The sequence below is a fragment of the Eubalaena glacialis genome, chromosome 8, assembly GCF_028564815.1.
Source record: "Eubalaena glacialis isolate mEubGla1 chromosome 8, mEubGla1.1.hap2.+ XY, whole genome shotgun sequence".
NCBI lineage: Eukaryota > Metazoa > Chordata > Mammalia > Artiodactyla > Balaenidae > Eubalaena > Eubalaena glacialis.
The window spans coordinates 95,346,277-95,365,980 of record NC_083723.1 but is presented as its reverse complement, the minus strand read 5'-3'; the positions used below and the strand labels follow the sequence as shown (position 1 = coordinate 95,365,980).

At 40.1% G+C, this 19,704-nt stretch overlaps 1 protein-coding gene across 2 annotated transcripts in view; it reads right to left on the bottom strand.

Annotated features, from left to right (window-relative positions):
• Positions 1 to 2,067: 2,067 nt before the first annotated feature.
• MET (MET proto-oncogene, receptor tyrosine kinase) overlaps positions 2,068 to 19,704 on the bottom strand; it is a 124,796-nt gene continuing 107,159 nt past the window's right edge. The window contains exons 17-21 of one of the 2 annotated variants that reach the window (XM_061198672.1): positions 17,030 to 17,211; positions 13,958 to 14,067; positions 12,587 to 12,752; positions 3,121 to 3,257; positions 2,068 to 3,015 (exon numbers count right to left, since the gene is read on the bottom strand). In XM_061198672.1, coding sequence (XP_061054655.1) covers positions 2,805 to 3,015; positions 3,121 to 3,257; positions 12,587 to 12,752; positions 13,958 to 14,067; positions 17,030 to 17,211 — 806 coding nt within the window. In that variant the 3' untranslated portion in view covers positions 2,068 to 2,804. Of the gene's footprint in view, positions 3,016 to 3,120; positions 3,258 to 12,586; positions 12,753 to 13,957; positions 14,068 to 17,029; positions 17,212 to 19,424; positions 19,696 to 19,704 lie in introns of those variants that run through there. The other variant, XM_061198673.1, reaches the window with a different exon arrangement.

Here is a 19,704-nt window from a genome sequence, read left to right as displayed (position 1 = left end):
CGACATGCTAAAAAAGTGACAGACACTTGGGATATAAAGAGGACAAGTTCTTGTCCTTCTGGGCATAGGGTCTGATTGAACTTCCTATGGAAATGCATCTCTTGGAGGGGAGGGAGTTTGACTGGGTACAGGCATTAAATTCTCTTTCACTAAAGAATCAGCCCCCACTATACTTTGTAGGCACTAGTTTAAACTCGGACCTTTTTTTTAAAAAAAAAATCAGACTGCCCCAAAGCTTAGATGACTGAAATTTCACCTTTGAATCCCTTTACCATTACAAGAATATTCATGGATATAACCTGAAGGTAGTTGCTCTAGTCCCTGGGGGCACCTGAAGAGTTGGAACCTGTGTAGATGAAAAGAGTAGTTTTAAGGGGGTAAGAAGGTCTCTCTCCTCCAACACCCAACTAGGTATCTCTGTGCCAACTGTGGGGTTGCAGCTCCATTGTCATGTCTTCTGGTCCAAGGATGCACCTCGCTGGAGAAGAGGATCAAGCTGAAGTAGGGGCCAGGTGCTCTAGCAGTTGAAAGGTTGTCAGGGAAATGTTAGGTAATTCAGCAGCGCAGGGGAAACCACCCTTAGAGAGACAGACTTCCTGAGATTCAAGGATGCAAATTCTTTTAGATGTCTATGCATTAACTTCACTAAGACTCTCATAAATGGATGAGTTGGTACAGTCAGGTGAAATCAATCTTAGGCTTCCTCTGTCATTATGTAAATGGAGTAGGTAATCAGGCATGACTAGCAAAAACCAACTCAGTATACAAGATGATACATCACTTTAATTGTACGATTTATCAGAACAACAACTATTAACATACAAAGTACCATTCAGCTCAACTGCAGGTATAGGCAGTGACAAGTATCTAATTCTTCGAAGAATCACTTAACTCCCACAATCTGTCCAGACACATTAACCTAAGGACACGTTTATAAATAGCAAACATGATTTTCACATTGTAGCTTTCTCAAGCATATATACAGGTGTGCAGTCTTGTTGATGGGTTGATTTACATAAACGCTATTCTCGATGTATTCATTCTCTTGACATCGGTGGAGACAGTTATTTCTTTCTGCAGAGTGGATTTTTTCTTCCTCATCCATCATTTACAATATTCTGTGAATCAGTATTACTCTTTACACTTCTGAAATAGTGATATTTGAATTGGAGTATCTCTGCAGTACAATTCCTTGTGTCTTCTGGTAGGTTCCACCATTGTCAAAGAGCTTTTGGTTGTAATCACTCTCTCTCGCAACAAGAGCCCAACTCTATGCTATTGGGTTTTAGCATAACACACCCTCTTTATAGCTTGCTGTGTTAACCCTTGGCTTCAAGTCCTGATGATGTAATGAGGGTGGGGTATACTGGCAGTCAGTACATTTCCTTATCACTATTTACAGCCATTTAAAACCATGCTGTTATTAATCCAAGTCTGACATACCTTTTCTGAAATGTTCACAGTGCAGTATTTTTGTGGCCTAACAAAAGTTTTTTTACATCATTAAAAATAAACCTTTTTATAAAAATATAATACTTTAAATGTTTACATCGACAAAACCAGTTAGAGTATACTGTGCCACATGCATTATACAGTAGTAAGCACAAAATCCCACAGAACAAAACATCACAGAAGTCCTGACCAGAGTAACTGTTCATCCAGGTGAAATGGCCAGAACTTTCAACTGCCTTTTTGTTTTTTCCCCTAAAATATGTTTTGCTTAACACAAAACATGTCCTAATGCAAAACTGGACTCCTCCTGATTTTATTGTCTCCAATTGCTTGTGGGGTGGAAGGCAGCCACCTGAGAAAGAGGCTAATATTTCCAGTCCATCGATTCTTTCTTGGCTCTACTTATGAGCCATGATTGGAACCAATAAAGTTTTAGTCAGATGTATTTTGCTTTAAAAACATGCTGAGTTACCTTTAAAAACATTTATCATCACAAATTACTTGTTTCATTTTCAGAGTCATTATTAAAAAAACAAAAACAAAAACAAAAACAGACAAAACTTGTAAATGTCCACATCCAGGTCAGAAAGGTATCATTCTCAAACAGTTGATTTTTAAATGACAAATATTTCACTGTGACTAAGCTATTTTATGAAAACCTTAACGTTGTCTATGTACATATGTAAATATTCCTACTAATTTATAAACACATTTCATGTCCTGCTGTTTTGAAATGTTGACCGTGTTGTCTATGGATAGTTCTCCAATAAAAGGAATGTGTAGACAAAAATTTAAAAGGGAATGTTTACCTAATGGGCAAATGACAACACCAGTAATAAAAAAAATGTGTTGTTCATACAACACATAAAAGTTATTTGAAATACTTTAATTCTAAATGAGCGGCCTGGTCCCAGGGCTGCCATGTCTGTCCTGGACATTACCACTTCTTTTGAATTTTCTGTGATCAAGAAGCCCTCAAAATGCATTGCTTCAGTTCCCCATATGAAATCAGGTGGGATCCTGATTTTTAAAAATTTCAACCCAGCTTTCAGGTTTTGGCCTGAATGTGACAGAAGCGTCATCACAGTTGCAGGATTGCTGTTGGTCACTGGCCTGTGGGGCCAAGCTTCTGGCTCCGATGCTTTGTCAGATGAGAAATTCCGTAGAATCCAGTCACTTTAAATAACAATATAAGGTCCTATAATAGTGCAATTTTGGCAAAAGCAAATAATACCTGGTGGCCTTTCAGTGGCCAGGCAGTGAAAAAAATATTGGACAAAGTGTGGACTGTTGTTTGGACAGTTCAGTGATGCTTCTCAGAAGGGGGCTGCTGGTACAGGTGCCTCCATCCATCATGTGTCCCCCTCGCCATCAACATTATCTTGTGATGACAACAGAGAAGGATATGGAGCGACACATTTGACATTCACGTATGTAGCGTTCACGTGGACATAGTGCTCCCCAATGAAAGTAGAGAATATCACTGATATCCTGGAGACCAGTTCAGAAAAGGATGGGCGCAGTTCAGCTTTAGGGTGCCAGCATTTCAGCATCACTTCATACCTGTTTCAGAAAGGAAACAATGCTGTGAGGACTCTGAAGGCAAGTATTTCTGTAAAAGTAAAGAACATAAGAGCTACAGAAGATCCTGTTGGAATTCTTACTTACAAGGGATCTGGGCAGTATTCAGGTTGTAGGAGCCTTCTGCCTTGCAACAAATATACTGTGATATCAAAGGTGTTGACATCAGGATAAGGTGGTGCTCCTCTTGTCATCAGTTCCCAGAGGAGCACGCCAAAGGACCACTGGTCAAACAAGGGAAGGGAGAATCCAGGTGAGGGAAGGGTGACCACACAAATATGAAAGGTGATCAGCAGGTCTTCATAACTAAACTTGGTTTAGTGTATTCAATACTATTGCTGTTTTGGGCAAAATCTTCCTTAAAGGCAATCAGTAAGCTACATAATTATGACTCGTTTAAACCAGAATTGGATAAAGTTTAGATTACAAGTAAATGTAAAGTTTTCAAAGTCCACATGATGATTAACATTTCATCAGTAGTTTGTAGAGTGCATTTTCCAAGTTCTCTCTTATAGGGTCAAAGCATTAAAATGTTTCTATCCTTCTTTTTTATAATAGCTTCACTACAATTTTAGATTATTAGTAAAAAAAAAGAAGACAAGGCTTCCAAAATTTAAGTGTGTGGGATTTCCAAATGAATGTAAATACTCCTTAAGAAATGTAACCATATCTAAAAGTTAATGCTAAAAGAGAAGGTCTAAGTCAGTAAAAGTAAAAATCCATATTAAAAATCAGAAGTAATAAAACTGCTAGGCATCAAGGCTCTCAACTGAAAATGAATTTCAATAAAATATATTTTGAAAATGTTAAAGGAGGAAATTAATATAAAACAGCTGTAACAGTACTTTACAGGATGATCACAAGGACACAGAGAGGTTGACTGATTTGCTAAAAATTCCCCAATAAATCTGAATTCACACAGGGATAAACATTTAAGGGTTCTTGACTCTTGGGTCTTGCTTGGTCTACTAAACTTCACTAAGTATGCAATTTCTTGATTTAGAGCACTCTCCTTGGAATAGATCAGGTCATACATATTATCTCGCCCTGGACGTGTGCCAAGGTGAGAATGACACAATGGGAGTAAGTCAGCCTGTGTGGGTCACCGAGGACCCAGGAAATCAGTTCTCCCCTAGCAACACTTCCAGGACACTCACAGACCAAGAAGCACATGGGGGCAGGAATGAGGCACTGAGAAAAAAGAAGCTCGGAGGGCAAAGAGAATACAGATCAGACATGCAGAGCAGGAAAACATAACACTGAGAAGCAAGTGTAGCTCGTAATACTCAGCAAGAAGGAGAATAAAGCTTGTGTTTCTGAAAGAAAGAAACCAGGTAGACACTGTGGTTGCCGGTACAAATCTCCATTAATGACTTTTTCCCTTTGCCCGAGTGCGAGAACCCTTTAAGGTCACTGACTTCCTTGATCCAAATAGAGGAAACAAACTCCTTCCCAGGTGGGCACTAGATAACTTTGCCCTTCAAAGTCAAAGTTTTCAATGCCTAAAAATCTTATGAGTCACTTCTGACAACTTCATTGTGTTAACTTTCAAGTTCCAGAATTTGCATTAGAATTTAAATCAATTTAACAAGTATCTACTGACCCTTGATGATGCGCAAGTAGGTCACTTGTTCAGGTTACTGGATAGGCCCCAAGGCTGATTTAACAGGGTTAAGAGTATTATGCAATTAACTGTCATGTAGAACAATAAGATCTAATAACTGTGATACAGAGCAATTATAGAAAAGAGGTACAAATGTTGTGAAAAGGCAAAGGGATAAGAGTGGGGTACTGAGAAAGGCTTTAGGAAGAAAGTGACAGTATAGCGGGTCTTGAGGAACAGGGAGAATATGTTAAATAGATACGTGTATTGTAAGGGCAGAAAGAGTGTTCTGGATGGAGGGTGTGGGCCCAGGGGTAAGAGTAGTCGTGTGTTTTTTTGAACCATAAGGACAACAGGTCACTCTGCTTGATGTGTGGAGTAGATGAAGGGACAACGGATAGATAAGGTTGAAAGGGGACCATGTTTTTGAATGTTGAACGTGGGTTAAACTGAAATCGATGGGATGTGACTGGGGTCGAGCTCCAGGAGATTGCATCTGTAAACACTCTGCTTTAGACAAATAGGGGAAGCCCATCCACAATATGGAGACCAGTTAGGAGGTTTCTGAACAGGAGTAGGTGAGGGCTGCTACTGCTTACTGGCAACACAGAACCTTATGAGACTGAACTCCTGAATTAGAGTGGTGGGAAAAAGTACGTGTCATTGAATGAGCCCGGCATGGATGGGTGTCATGCCGTTTAAAAAAAAAGATTGTCTTATTTAATCTTTATAATAACCCTGTAATGTAATCAGTTTTGTAGATGTTTTAAGGATGAAGAAACCAAAGTTCTGAGAGGCTGATAACTTGTGTGTGATCAGGTTTCCCTAACCAACAGCCTAAGCTATAGGATGTCTGGAGGCAAACTTGCAAAAAAGGGGAAAGAGTTGGATAAGTTTATAAGGAATGATAGGGCTTGGACAATAACTGGGTATCAGAGGAGTGTTGGGGGAATCATGGGACAGAAGAGGTGAGAGGGAGGCAGTTTCCACGAACAGTCTGCATTCCAAACTCCTCATAACAGCTTGGACTGCCAGGCTGGTGGGGGGAGGGGCAGTGAAGGAGGAGAATGATGCTGACCAAGAAGAGAGAGGCTGATGGGGGCTGGGAGAGGGAGGGGGAGAGAGAGACAAAGGCAGAGGGTGGTGTACAATACCTGGGCGTTAAGAAAGATGGAGACAACATTGTAAAGCAACTATACTCCAATAAAAATTAATCAAAAAAGAGGAAAAAAAAAGAATGATGGAAACAAGTCAGTTTAAGCTTCAAGACAGGAGAGCGCTGCCATTCTTGCTTATTGTGTGAACGGTCAAGTCTTTCTGAATATCTGAGCACCAGCAGTGAGCTCACCTGAAGAATCTCTGCCTCACTTTATCAAAGGTGATGCTCAAAGCAGTTATTAGAGGTGAGAGATTGTTATAAGCTATAAAAAGTGATAGAAAGGCACATTGCCGAGGCAATCAAGGAATAGACACAGCCAAATTTGAGCATTCGAGAGTAGGTAAATTGAGATACAACACAATTTATAAAAAAGCACAATTGATTAAACAAATGGATAAATTGAGTCATTTGTTGAGACGTGGATGGATCTAGAGACTGTCATACAGAGTGAAGTAAGTCAGAAAGAGAAAAACAAATATCGTATATTAACGCATGTATGTGGAACCTAGAAAAATGGTACAGATGAACCGGTTTGCAGGGCAGAAGTTGAGACACAGATGTAGAGAACAAATGTATGGACACCAAGGGGGGAAAACTGCGGTGGGGTGGGGATGGTGGTGTGCTGAATTGGGCGATTGGGATTGACATGTATACACTGATGTGTATAAAATTGATGACTGATTAAAAAAAAAAAAAGGATAAATTGATAAAATTTAACAACTGGTAAATTGATAACATTTTCAATAAAATTTAAAACTTCTGCTCTTTGAAAGATACCATTAAAAAAATGAAAAGGCAAGCCAAAGACTAGAAAAATATATTGGTAAAAACACATATCTGATAACATGTACCTGTATCCAGAATATATAAAGAACTCTCAACTCAACAGTAAAATAACAAACTACCCAATTTAAAAAACACCAGAAAATAAATTCTGAAACTTAAAAAAATGGGGAAAAGACCTGAGTAGATGTTTCACAAAAGGTAGAATAAGGATGGCAAATAAGCACATGAAGAGATGTTTAACATCATTAGTTATTTGGGAAATACAGATTAAAAAGAAAATTAGATACCACTACAATCTATTAGAATGGCTAAAATCCCACAAACTGAAAATGGCAAATGCTGGTGAGGATGCTGAACAACTAGAACTCTTATATATTATTGTTAGGGATATAAAATGATACTGGCACTGTGGAACAGTTGGCAGCTTCTCATAAAGTTAAACATACACTTAACTTACAACCCAGTAATCTTACTTCTAGATATCTACTCAAAAGAAATAAAAATTACGTTCACACGAAAACCTTTAAGTAAATGTTACAGCGTTATAATTACGTATAAGCAATTGCCTAAAACAGCAAAGAACTCAAATGTCCTTCAAGCAGTGAATGGATAAACACAACGTGGGACATCTGCACAATGGAATACTACTTAGGAATAAAAAGGAGTGAATTATTCTGCTATGGAAAAGAGTATTCAAAAAATTAAAAATAAAATTACCGTATGATCCAGCAAGCCTACTTCTGGGTATATATATTCAGAGGAAATTAAATCAGTATCTAGAAAAGATATTTGCACACCCATGTTCATAGCAACATTATTCATAGTAGCCAAGAGACAGAAGCAATCTAAATGCCCATTGACAGATAAATGGATGAAGAAAATGTGGTATATACATACAATGGAGTATTATTTAGCCTTAAAAAAGGAAATCCTGTCATATGCTACAACATGGATGAACCTTGAGGACGTTATACTAAGTGAAATAAACCAGTTACAAAAACACAAATACTATATGATTTCACTTATAATGAGGTATCTAAAGTAGTCAAACTGTTAGAAACAGAAAGTAGAATGGTGGTTGCCAGAGAGGCTGGGGGGAGGGGGAAATGGAGAGTTGTTCAGTGGATACAGAGTTTCAGTTTTGCAAGATGAAGTTCTAGAGATCAGTTGCACAGCAATATGCATATAGTTAACACTACTGTACTGTACCTTAAAAATGGTTAAGATGGTCAATTTTATGTTTCTGCCACAATAAAAAAGGAGTAACTACTGATACATTGATACTACTGATACCTCTCAAACGCATTATGCTACGTGAAGGAGACAGACTCATATTTATTGTATGATTCCATTTATATGACATTCTAGAAAAGGTAAAACTATAGAGACAGAAAACAGACCGGTGGTTTCTAGGTCTTAGCGTTAGGGCAGGGGTTGAATACAAAGAGGCACAGGAAGTTTTCCAGGATGATGGAACTGTTTCATATCCTGGTTGTGGTGGTGGTGAATATACAACTGTATGCAATCTTTAAAACTTAAAGAACTGCACAATAAAAAGGGTGAAGAATTGGTATATTGCACAATGGTGATACCATTAATAGAAATAAAGAAGTGAGGCATTGACAGTTGGCAGGAAAGAATTTGAACATGGTAAATTTGTGTTGCTAATGAAAATATCTAGGAAGAGAGGTTCAAAGGGGACCCTTGATGGGAATGGTTGAAATCGTTGAGAGAGGCTGACACCTGGGGACCAAAATCCTGGGGGAGAGTTGTGTGTAAGGCTGTGAGAGAAGAAAGAGAAGCTGTCAAGGTAAAGAAAACACAGCCTAAAAGCAGGAGGAAAACAAGATGGTACAGTGTCCCCCGAAACCAAAGAAGGAGGAAATTTCAAGAAGGGAGGAGTAGTTGACGATATTAAATGCTGCAGAATGGTGAAGCAGGATGAAAAAGCCAGTTGGTTGAACAACTGAGAAGTCAGTATTGACTTTAATGGAAGCATTTGTACTAAGTGTGAGACACTGTGCAATACTGGGTATGAATAACTGCACATATAGAGACACTCCAATTTTGTTGGAAAGGGCTTCAAGAGTATTCAGACTTTAGCTGAACTCCATCCGGGCATTTGCGAGACAGTAGACCTTTCTACAAACAGGCAAGTTTTTGCTTGTAGGTCTCAACATACATATGGTTTATTACATGCTTTTGGAAATGTTCCATGTCAACATTCAAAAGATTGTGCTGTCCCGGAAATGAAACTTTATGCAAATTTATCCATGCAATCAATAACCATTTTCCAAAGCAGCAGTGTATGGATTACTCAGGTTCACCCTTTATGTAGTACAGTATAGTGTCGTTCAATAAGAGGGAGAAAGACATAGCACTTCGTATCTATAGAAGCCTGTGTAAATTTCTAGTCAAGTATCTGAGTGACAGTTGTTTTATAAGAAGGGCTAACCTCCCTGCAGTGTGCGTGTATTTTTGTGGAGATAGTAGTGTGTGTACAGGGTTGTCAAAAAGCTCAGAATCCCAACTCTTGCCTTGAGCATCCAAAATTTCATCAGGCTTGTTTTGTTTTAATAACTTTGCTGAGGTATGATTTATATATCATAAAATTTGCCAACTGTAAGTGTACAGTCGATGATGTTTAGTAAATTTATATAGTTGTGCAGCTATCATCACAATTCAGTTTTAGATCAATTCCAACACCCCAGAAACTTCCCTTATGCCTGCTGGTAGTCAGTCTTCGCTCCCACCCTCAGCCCCAGGCAACCGCTGATCTGTTTTCTGTCTCAATCTTTTGCCTCTTTCTAGAAATTTCACATAAATGGAATCATTCAAAGTGTAATATTTTGGGTCTGCCTTCTTTAACTTGATATAATGTTTCTGAGGTTTATCCATGTTGTAGCATGCATCAGTGGTTCCTCTACGTTACTGAATAGTATTATTCTGTTGTATAGATATACCATGTTTTATATACCCATTCGCCAGTTGATGGACATTAAAATTGCTCCTGGTTTTTGGCTATTATGAATAACACTACTGTGAGCATTCATGTGCAAGTCTTTGTGTGGGCATATGTTTTCATGTGCTTATTAGCTAGCTCTTCATACATCTCTGTGGTAAATAACTATGCAAATCTTTTGCCTATTTTTAAAAAATGGGTTATTTTGTCTTCTTATTGAGTTGTAAGAGCTGGTTCTGGTTCTTACCAGTAGTCAAGTCTGGATGAAATGTATGTTCTTTGAGGATGAGTTAATTCTCCCTACCTTATGCCTTCACTTGCCACCATCATTAATGTGTCCTCAAGCCTACCTCTCTCGCACCTGCTTTTTTCATCTTTTTCAGAGTCTTTTAGGATCAGAATCCCAGGCATTAAGCTCTAGCGTGGGCTATCACATCCTCTTACCAATCTTATCCACCCTCAAGTCCCATTCCTCCACCTTGTCCTGTGATACACCTGTTCATTGAAAACAGACTCCCAGTCACCCTCAACTTATTCTCTAATGACTCCCCCACTTCCTCGGGAACTGAAACTCTGCTTTCACTTAAAGACCACAACGTCTTTGAAACTCTTACCAATAGAGGCCACACCTCTCTTTCTTGCTGACTCACAGGGAGGAGGCAGATGACTTCTCGCCTCCTAACACTGCACTCAGATCCCGGTGCCCTGTTATATCTTAAGAGCTGCCAACCCTTTCTCTTTTGCAATCTATGTCCTCCGTTACCGTTATTTTCTCCCTACCTTGTTTGCTGATGTCACCAGTTAACACTTTTCCCGTTTTCAGTTGTCATCCTCAAGGACTGAGACATTAACAGTTTTCTAACTCCACGTATCACAGTCCTCTTGACTTATTAAAGGCAAATAGGATATTCCATCCACCACCCAGGCTCCTCAGCACACTCTAGACCAAATCACTTAGGTCATTCAGCTTCCAAGACCCTTCTTGTGCACTGAGTAGCAGTGGACCCTGCTGACCATATCCCATTACTTCTTGAAACTTTCTCTTCCTCTGGGTCTCCCACCACTCTGCTTTTCTCCCTCACTTCATGTATGTAGGTTCCTCTGAATAATTGTACTTGGACTTTCAAAAGCCTATTTCCAGCCTTGACCTCTGCTATGGACTGAACTGTGCCCCCCCCTTTCCAAATTCATATGTTCAAACTCTAACTCCCATTGTGATGGTATTTGGAGGTGGAGCCTTTGGGAGATAATTAGGTTTAGATGAGGTCATGAGGATGGGGTCAGTGCCCTTACAAGAACAGACACCAGAGAGCTTACTCTTGCTCTCTCCCTAGCATGAGGCACAGTGAAAAGGTGGCCATGTGTTTTCCTCACCGGAAGCTGACCACACTGGCACCCTGATTTCCCACTTTTAGCCTCTAGAACTGCGAAAAATAAATGTCCATTGTTTAAGCCACCCAGTCTATAATATATTGTTATGGCAGCCCTAGTGACTAAGACAACTAAAGAGTTTGTACAAGCTGCAGATCCACATTTCCAACTGCCTGACAGACCCTTCTGCCTGTATGTCCTACTCCCAAGTCAAACTCAATATGTTCAAGGCTCAATTGGTATTTTTCCTCCTAAACCGGCTTTTGCTCCTCTGCTTCACATATTTGTAATTGCACCAGTACATAACTTTGCTCAGCTTTGACTTTCATCAATTTCTTGCTAAATATTGTTGATTCTACCTCTGAGATGCCTTTCCTTCCAACTCTTTTCTGTTCTTACAATTTCTATATTATTTCAAATTCTACCTCTCACTTTGTCTTCCTGCATCTACTCCTCTCAAAACATCTTACAGAATGAAGAAAGGCTGTAGTGTAATCTGATTCACTTTAATGTTTCCACATGGCCAGAGAATAAATTCCAGACTCCTTAGTTTGCTTTCCAAGGATCTCTATGACCTACTATGAAAATATTTTTCTCAATTTATTCTCATAAGTTCCCTTTGCGTCTTCTATTTTTGCTGAATCACCGATGCTTACTGTTTCCTTAGAATTTTACAGATTTGTATACTTTCCTGCCCCTTTGCCTCACCTGGATTGGCATTTTTTATTTCATTGTCCATTCCATACTCCTTTAAGGCCCATTTCAAGCACCTCCTCCTCCACCAGGTGAAAGGGCAGTGTGGTAGATTTGGCTGCCCAGGTGAGTCTGCCCATGGTCTTGCCTACACTCATAGCTCAGGTGCACGCCTTTAGAAGCTTGTTCTGTGACAGGAGGATGACCATTGCAGATAAAGGAGGGCACTTTTCTAGCTAGGCCCACACTGCTAGACGTGCCTCAGTTACAGCTTCTTCTGCCCTTGAGCTATGAGTGGCTGGACTAATCCCAGTCTACTTTGTGTGAGGGAGTGACGGACATGCCTTCCCATTCCTGCTGAGTAAAAAAAAGCTCCTGGAGGACAGGGTTCATACCTGGTTCAGCTCTGGGCTTCCCAAGGACTTAACATGCTATTCTTCTGGACAAATGTTTCTGAATAAATGAATGAATTTATGAAAACATACTATGGGTACCTGTTAGACAGTCAAGCCCGTTTTTACTTCTGAAGAAAACTGAAATTAGTGGTGCTGAAGGTATTTTTTTTTTTTTTTAAATTAACTTTCTGGGACTTCCCTGGTGGCACGGTGGTTAAGAATCCCCCTGCCAATGCAGGGGACACATGCTCGAGCCCTGGCCTGGGAAGATCCCACATGCCGCGGAGCAACTAATCCCGTGCACCACAACTACTGAGCCCACATGCCACAACTACTGAAGTCCGCGTGCCTAGAGCCCATGCTCCGCAACAAGAGAAGCCACCGCAATGAGAGGCCCATGCACCGCACCGAAGAGCGGCCCCTGCTCACCGCAACTAGAGAAAGCCCGCGCGCAGCAACGAAGACCCAACGCAGCCAAAAATAGAAATAAATAAATTAATTAATAAAAAATTAAGTTCCCATAAAACTACTAAAAAAGTTAGGTATGAAAGTAAAAGAGGAGGTTGGGGTGATCAATACATTACCACATCTGACTTGGTGGTAAATTTCTGAGTTTGCAGGCTTTCTAAAGCCATCCACTTCACCGGCAGTTTTGCACCTGTTTTGTTGTGTACGCTATAGTATTCCTTATCATACACGTCTCTGGCAAGGCCAAAATCAGCAACTTTGACAGTGAATTTTTCATCCAGCCTACAGAAAGAACAAAAATTATTACTGTTGGCTGAAATAGAATAATTTACAGTGATGTTGAATCTCTAAAGATTAGAATAAGGGACATCAGTATTTGAAATCCATAACTTCTGAAGGGAGGGCTTCATCTGGCCTGTATTGACTAACACTAAATTACAATGGAATTCTTGAATAAAAATGCTTGACATTTACATTTTAAATTCAACAGACCAAGGAAAGAGATTATAAATGATGTGGCATAAGAAAATCTTTTTTGCTTTCATGTAGATCTGGAGAAGTAGTAAAATTGGCCACCCTCCCAGCTTTCCTTGGTTGCTAAATCGAGTATGCCAACTGACTACCCAAAGCAATCACTAATTTTCACTTGCCAGCTTATTAGCAATACTTAGTTTTATGGGGGAGATATGAGAGGGGACTGTTATTTTACTTTTTCATTCTCAGTGGGCTAGGCTAGTACATACAACTCTTATGTTCCGCCAGTGAGGTAATAGAGAAAACCGATACATAGTAAAGCATCTAGGAAAACAGCAAGGTTCAACAAAAATCAATTTCTTCTGAGGCTATGTATCTTTTGTTTAAGCTGGCTTTTATGTTGTTACATTGACCAAAACCAAGGTAGGAAATTAATAGCACAGTTCTTTCATTCATACATACCATGGGCCATGAATCAGTGCCATGTAAGGGAAAGCACAAATCAACTACAAACTGTTGACTGTTGTATTATACAGCCCAGGCAGCCAGACACAAATAAAGTTCTTTGTATATTCATTCCCAAATACCATTTTTGGTAGGGTTTCTGCAGGCTGACTTCAAATCCACTCTTGGGAGGTTACAATATGTTGGTATTTGTGTTACCAGCCCTCTCCTTTTCACTGTAAAATGCTGAAGATCAAATTCTCCCTCCCAAACACTAATGCAGTGTGAAACCACAACACTGGGGGCTATGGGTGGGAAGGAAAACGAAAAGCAAGAGCACACAACAGCTGTTTAAGACCCCCTCTGGAGAATTCCTTTTAAATTCTGTTTGATAAAGCCTGAAAGCCCCGCCTACATCCCCAGTGCTTACATATCGATTTAAAACTGTAACGGAAATAAAGGACTTTTGCATGAGAAGAGAAAACATCCTCTCTAGCCTTGAACAGTGGAAAACAGATTTCTCCTTGTCACTTAATTTGGACTGCAGGCACAGAGATTCCTATACTTACATACAGTTTCTTGCAGCCAAGTCTCTGTGGACAAACTTTTTGCTTGCAAGATATTTCATGCCTTTGGCTACTTGAAGACCAAAGCCAATAAGATCTTTTACAGTGGGGTTCTGTAATCAAAGAGAATTGGAAATGCATAAACTAAGCATTTACTGTTCTAGTTATGATCTCAGAATTATGAAATGTTTATAAGAATGACCTTGTTTCAGATAATAACTTGTGCCCTGTTGATAACAGCAATAATTTATTAAGTATCTGTTATTTGCAAAGTACCATGCTAGATGTTTTTATAAACTTTGGCTAATCCTTATACACTCACATCTGTGATATGGGCTCCATTTTCCAGCTGGGGAACTGGAGGTGTTTTAAAATGTAGGTTTTATTATTATTCAGGTACGGTAAGGCCAGCAGATGGGAACAATTGCCATCGAAAAGGCTGTTACTCACAACTCCCAAGAGGAGGAGGCATGCCACGTCATACAAGGCCACTCAGGGAAGCACCAGGGTTGGTTAAGGAGGCAGAGGGAGCAAGGGGAAAACATAAGCAAGAGTCTGTATTGTGGTTTCTGTGGGAAGGAATGGGTGAAGCAGAGGAAGCAGGTTTAGAATTGGCTGGTTTGAATAATTTCAGTGGGCTCTGGGGTATAGGGACTGTCCCTAGTAGTCTGGTACCTGGTCTTGAAGTGATTAGGGCAGGTGGATAGTGTCCCAGAGTGTGAGAGCCCTTTAAAGGAGGTGGCTGGGGTATGGGCTCTGGAGTGGTTGGTTTGGTGATGAAAGGCATGCTCTTTGAAGGTGAGTTGTTTAATACCTCTGGGAATTTGCTAGTCCTGGGAGGGGCAGTCTCTCCAGGGTCAGCATGTCCCCACAAGTCAGAGCATCAGAAATACACGGTTAATACAGGAAGTTCCCAGATAAATAAATCACCCCAAACCACTCAGATGCTAAGTTGTGGAGTTAGGGTTTTAACCTAAATCTGTTAGACTCCAAAGCCCACACTGTAGTGAAATCAATCACATCAGAAGCCCTCCTACTGGTACTGAAGCACCAGTGGCCTGGACCCACACAGAGAACAGGAAATCTCATTCTCCATAAGCTCAACACACAAAATTGGATGGACAGAGTAATGCCTTTAGTACCTATGAGAAATGTATCTGAAATCACATAGATGTCACTGTGGCTGATAGCCCTACTGGTGCCTGGCCATCAGGAACAGGATATCTCTTCTTCAGCACCACTGTGGAGTTTGTGAACTTAAGAGGCAGACAGTGGGGACTCTGAAAGGAGGGCTACAGCCCTCCTTAATGCATACAGCATGTGGAGAGGCCATTTCCTGTGTTTTAGGCTTCTCTAAGACATATCTGTTAGTGGTTGTAATAAGTATAGACTCCTTGGACTATAAAAGGCCATGGTACTGTATAATAGGAAATTTCTATCATGCTTTAACCCTGGGGGAATAATACCTAGAGAAGGTGGCATATCCAACCAGATGAACTCATCAGGTTAATGGCAAGAGTTAGAGTGGAAAAGTGGGTATGGTAAGGCCAAAGCTTTGTGCTTTGTAAGGTAAATTCATCTTATTTGCAAAAATTCACTGCCAGGGAATATTTTATTCTTTTGACTGAATGCAAAATATTTCTTTACTGTCCTAGAGCTTATTCCTCCGAGAACCTGACCCCATGTTTATGAAGCTGTTGATCAAGAGTGAAGCTACTCCATAACTCCCAAAGAGGCCTGATCACAGGAGCCAAGAAGCAGCCGGGGGCCATCTGTGACTTCAGTTCTGGAGACTCCTTCTTCCCTCCCTGGTCCTGGTCTGGCCATTGCTTGCTCAGCCTTTAGGAACTAGCATAAATGTCACTTAGAAAACCCTCATTTGCAAGCATCTAAGAACCTCTTTTGTAACCCTGAGCTCATTCATTCAACAAATATCTCCTGAGAGTCTATGTGCCGAACACTATTTTAGGTGTTACTGCTACAGCAGTGAACAAAATACACAAAATTAGCTACCCTCATGTGCTTGAATTCTAATGGGATGTGTGTGTGTGTGTGTGTGTGTGTGTATATACATATATTATTTATTTATTGCCTAGTAGAGCACTGTTCAATAGAAATATAACACAAGCCACATATGTAATTAAAATTTTTCTAATAGTCACATTAAAAAATTAAAAAGAAACAAGCAAAATTAATTTTCACAATATGTTTTTCAACCCAGCACATCCAAAATATCATTTCAACATGTAATCAGTATAAACAATTATTGATGAGATATTTTACTTTCTTTTTTTATACTAAATATTCAAAACCTGGGATGTATTCTATACTTACAGCACATCTCAATTTGGACTAGCCACATTCACATGTGGCTTGTGGCCACAGTACTGGATAACTCAGGCCTAGTGTATGATATGAGGGTAAGTGTGATGAAGAAAAACAAAGCAGGGGAGAGGAGCAAGAAAGAAGGCATGAGAGTGTGGTGGTCAGCTGCAACTTTAGACAGGTCAGGGAAGCTTCATTTTGAAGATGACATTATGGCAAAAAGCTGAAGTTGATGACTGAGATATGTGAATATTTTGGGGAAGAGTAGTCCAGGCAGAGAGAATAGCAAGTGCAAAGGTCCTGAGGTAGAAGAGTGGGCGGCAAGTTTGAAAAATAGTAAGAGACCCATTTATAATTAATTTTCAATGTATTTCTTCCTTCTAAGATTAAAACTCCTTGAAAGCTGAGGCTCATTCTGGCTCTACGTCTCCTGTGTGGTGCTTTTTCTGGCATATAGTAGGTACTCAAAGATGAGTACCTATCCAGCAGATGGTAGAGGAAGCATGCTGCAGTGAAGGTAAGAATCACTGCCCCCAGGAGACCCTTCTAAGTATCACTATCTTCCTACTAGGATAGAGGATTTTGAGGAACCAGCGAATTGAATTGGCCTCTGTCCATTTGAATGGTGCCAACATTTTATATGTGCTTCTTTGGCTAAAAGCTTTTAAAAAGGTTCAAAACAGGCACATTTTGGAAGGCTCGCCGGCTTACAGCTAGTTCATGAGTTAGTAAGTTTGGTAATATACTTACGTGAGTCTCATTTCTAATGAAATTTCGAAGATCCCCATGTTTCATGTACGGTAGGACCACCAGTGGAGACCCCTCACTTCGAAGGCAGATTCCCAAGAGCGAGAGAACATTGGGATGACTAAAATCTTTCATGATGATTCCCTCGGTCAGAAATTGGGAAACTTCTCCTATGTCAGTGATTCCTGAGAAAGCCAGCAGTGGAGACATTAACTTCATTACAGGGACAACGATTACTTTGTCAAGTTCAGAGAGGGAGAGCAATGGAATGTAAAACCACTGGGCTACATCTTGCCCTGATGCCTTATCATCAGAGTGTTTCTTTACAATACTTCTGAGTGAATGATGTCACCTGTGCTGCACTTTTATTTTTTTTTTTTAATTTTATTTTTGGCTGCGTTGGGTCTTCATTGATGCGCGCGGGGTTTCTCTAGTTTTGGCGAGGAGGGGCTGCTCTTCATTGCGGTGCGCAGCCTTCTCATTGCGGTGACTTCGCTTGTTGCGGAGCATGGGCTCTAGGTGTTCGGGCTTCAGTAGTTGTGGCATGTGGGCTCAGTAGTTGTGGCACACGGGGTTAGTTGCTCCATGGCATGTGGGATCTTCCCGGACCAGGGCTCGAACCTGTGTTCCCTGCGTTGGCAGGTGGATTCTTAACCACTGTACCACCAGGGAAGTCCCTGTGCTACACCTTTAAGTCACCACCTGCACCCGTTTTTGTAAGAGTCTAGCAATCTGTTTGTCTCACGCAGAACCATAGTTTGTCTCTTACAGAAAAAGGAGAGGGAAGCAGGCCAGTCCATTTCTGTGGTGATTGTCTAGGGCAGGGGTTGGCAAACTTTTCTGTAAAGGGCCAGATAGTAAATATTTTTGGCTTTGTAAGCCTTATGGTCTCTGTTGCAAATACTCAACTCTTGCCATTGCAGTGCAAAAGCAGCTACAGACAATAGTGGCTGAGTCTCAATAAACTTTATTTATGGAAACAGGCAGCAGGCCATAGTTTTCCAATCCCTGGAGGAGGAGGATTTGAAGACCAAACGTTGTCTATGGTATCTAAGCAGACTATTTTGTTGTAATAGTTTCTAATCATTTCCAGATAGAGATCCCGAGGGCCTGACAATAGTCAGCACTAATAAAGAGTTAACAACCTATAATTTATTAATCTGATTAGTATCAGTGTCAGTGATGATATTCTTCTACAAATGCAATGCATTCCAAGACCTGGAAGTCCATCTGGACCAAATAGAGATCAGCACACACCAGGGACAGAGAAAGATTTCTTGGCATTAGGACTGTTCTGAGTACAACTGGCAGTGGTGCTCTTTAGTGAGGCAAACTTATTGACAATTATACTTAATCCATCACAGTTTGTAGTTAGATTTCATATAAACTGTCCCTTTAATTACCTTGTGGTTAGACTTTCAACAAAATGAACCATACAGAACACTGCTCAGCGTGGAGATTTATGTTTAAAAAAGCTGAAATATTTCTGGCAATAATGTACCTTGTAGGAAAACCTTTCATGTGTGCATTGAAAGCTTATTAATTCCAATATAAATCTGTAATGTATCTTGTTAACATTTTTTCAGGCTGCCTCAAACTATGAGCAGAAATTTAGAAATGGGGGTAGAAAAGGCAAGCACACTGACTTGACATGTGACACCTGTCAGCAAAGGTGGAGCCAGGAAAGCTCTAGTATGAGGAGTACATTGAGTTGTACAAGATAGTAATTTATGCCATAATTATGGCTCTGGGTCATTAATAAAGTCTTAGTTTATGTTTGGAAGCATTCCGTGTTTCTTTTCTCTTTTCTTTAAGCAAAGTTTAATAACATGCATACATGGGAGAGACCCAGGAAAACTGAGTAACTCCAGCATTCCCTGCTTCTTAAAAAGAGTATGCATTCCATTTTTAAAAGATTTTCTCAATAGCAGATAATATTAAAAAATATATGTCTAGCACTAAAAGAGGGTAAGTATCACTTGTTAAGGAAGTTCATTTATGTGGAATACCTCATTCACCAAAAATGTGGATAAACGATATTACCACATTTACAATTTTTCAATTTTCTGCTGGCATATTTTTTTCCTGTTTTCTTATTTCATTTTTTATCTTCTTGATGGAAGTCATGGTTAAAAAATAATTATAGTAATGTCTCTGGGTAAAATGAGTCATTATTACTGTATGTGCCAACATGCTTCCCATAGTTTCCATAAATATCACTTGCAAAACAAATATTATAAGCCAAACATATTTAAATGATACTTAGGCTCATCAAAGAACCTCATTTCTCCTTCATTCTTACTTATGAGGGCTCTGAGGGATAATTTCTGAGGAAATATTTCAATAAGAATTTTTAAAAATAAATTTATTTATATATATATATTTTTTTAATTTTTGGCTGTGTTGGGTCTTCGTTGCTGCGCGTGGGCTTTCTCTAGTTGTGGTCAGTGGGGACTGCTCTTCATTGCGGTGTGCGGGCTTCTCATTGCGGTGGCTTCTCTTGTTGCGGAGCATGGGCTCTAGGTGCGTGGGCTTCAGTAGTTGTGGCATGCGGGCTCAGTAGTTGTGGCTGCAGGCTCTAGAGCGCAGTTTCAGTAGTTGTGGCACATGGGCTTAGTTGCTCCGCGGCATGTGGGATCTTCCCGGACCAGGGCTTGAACCTGTGTCCCCTGCATTGG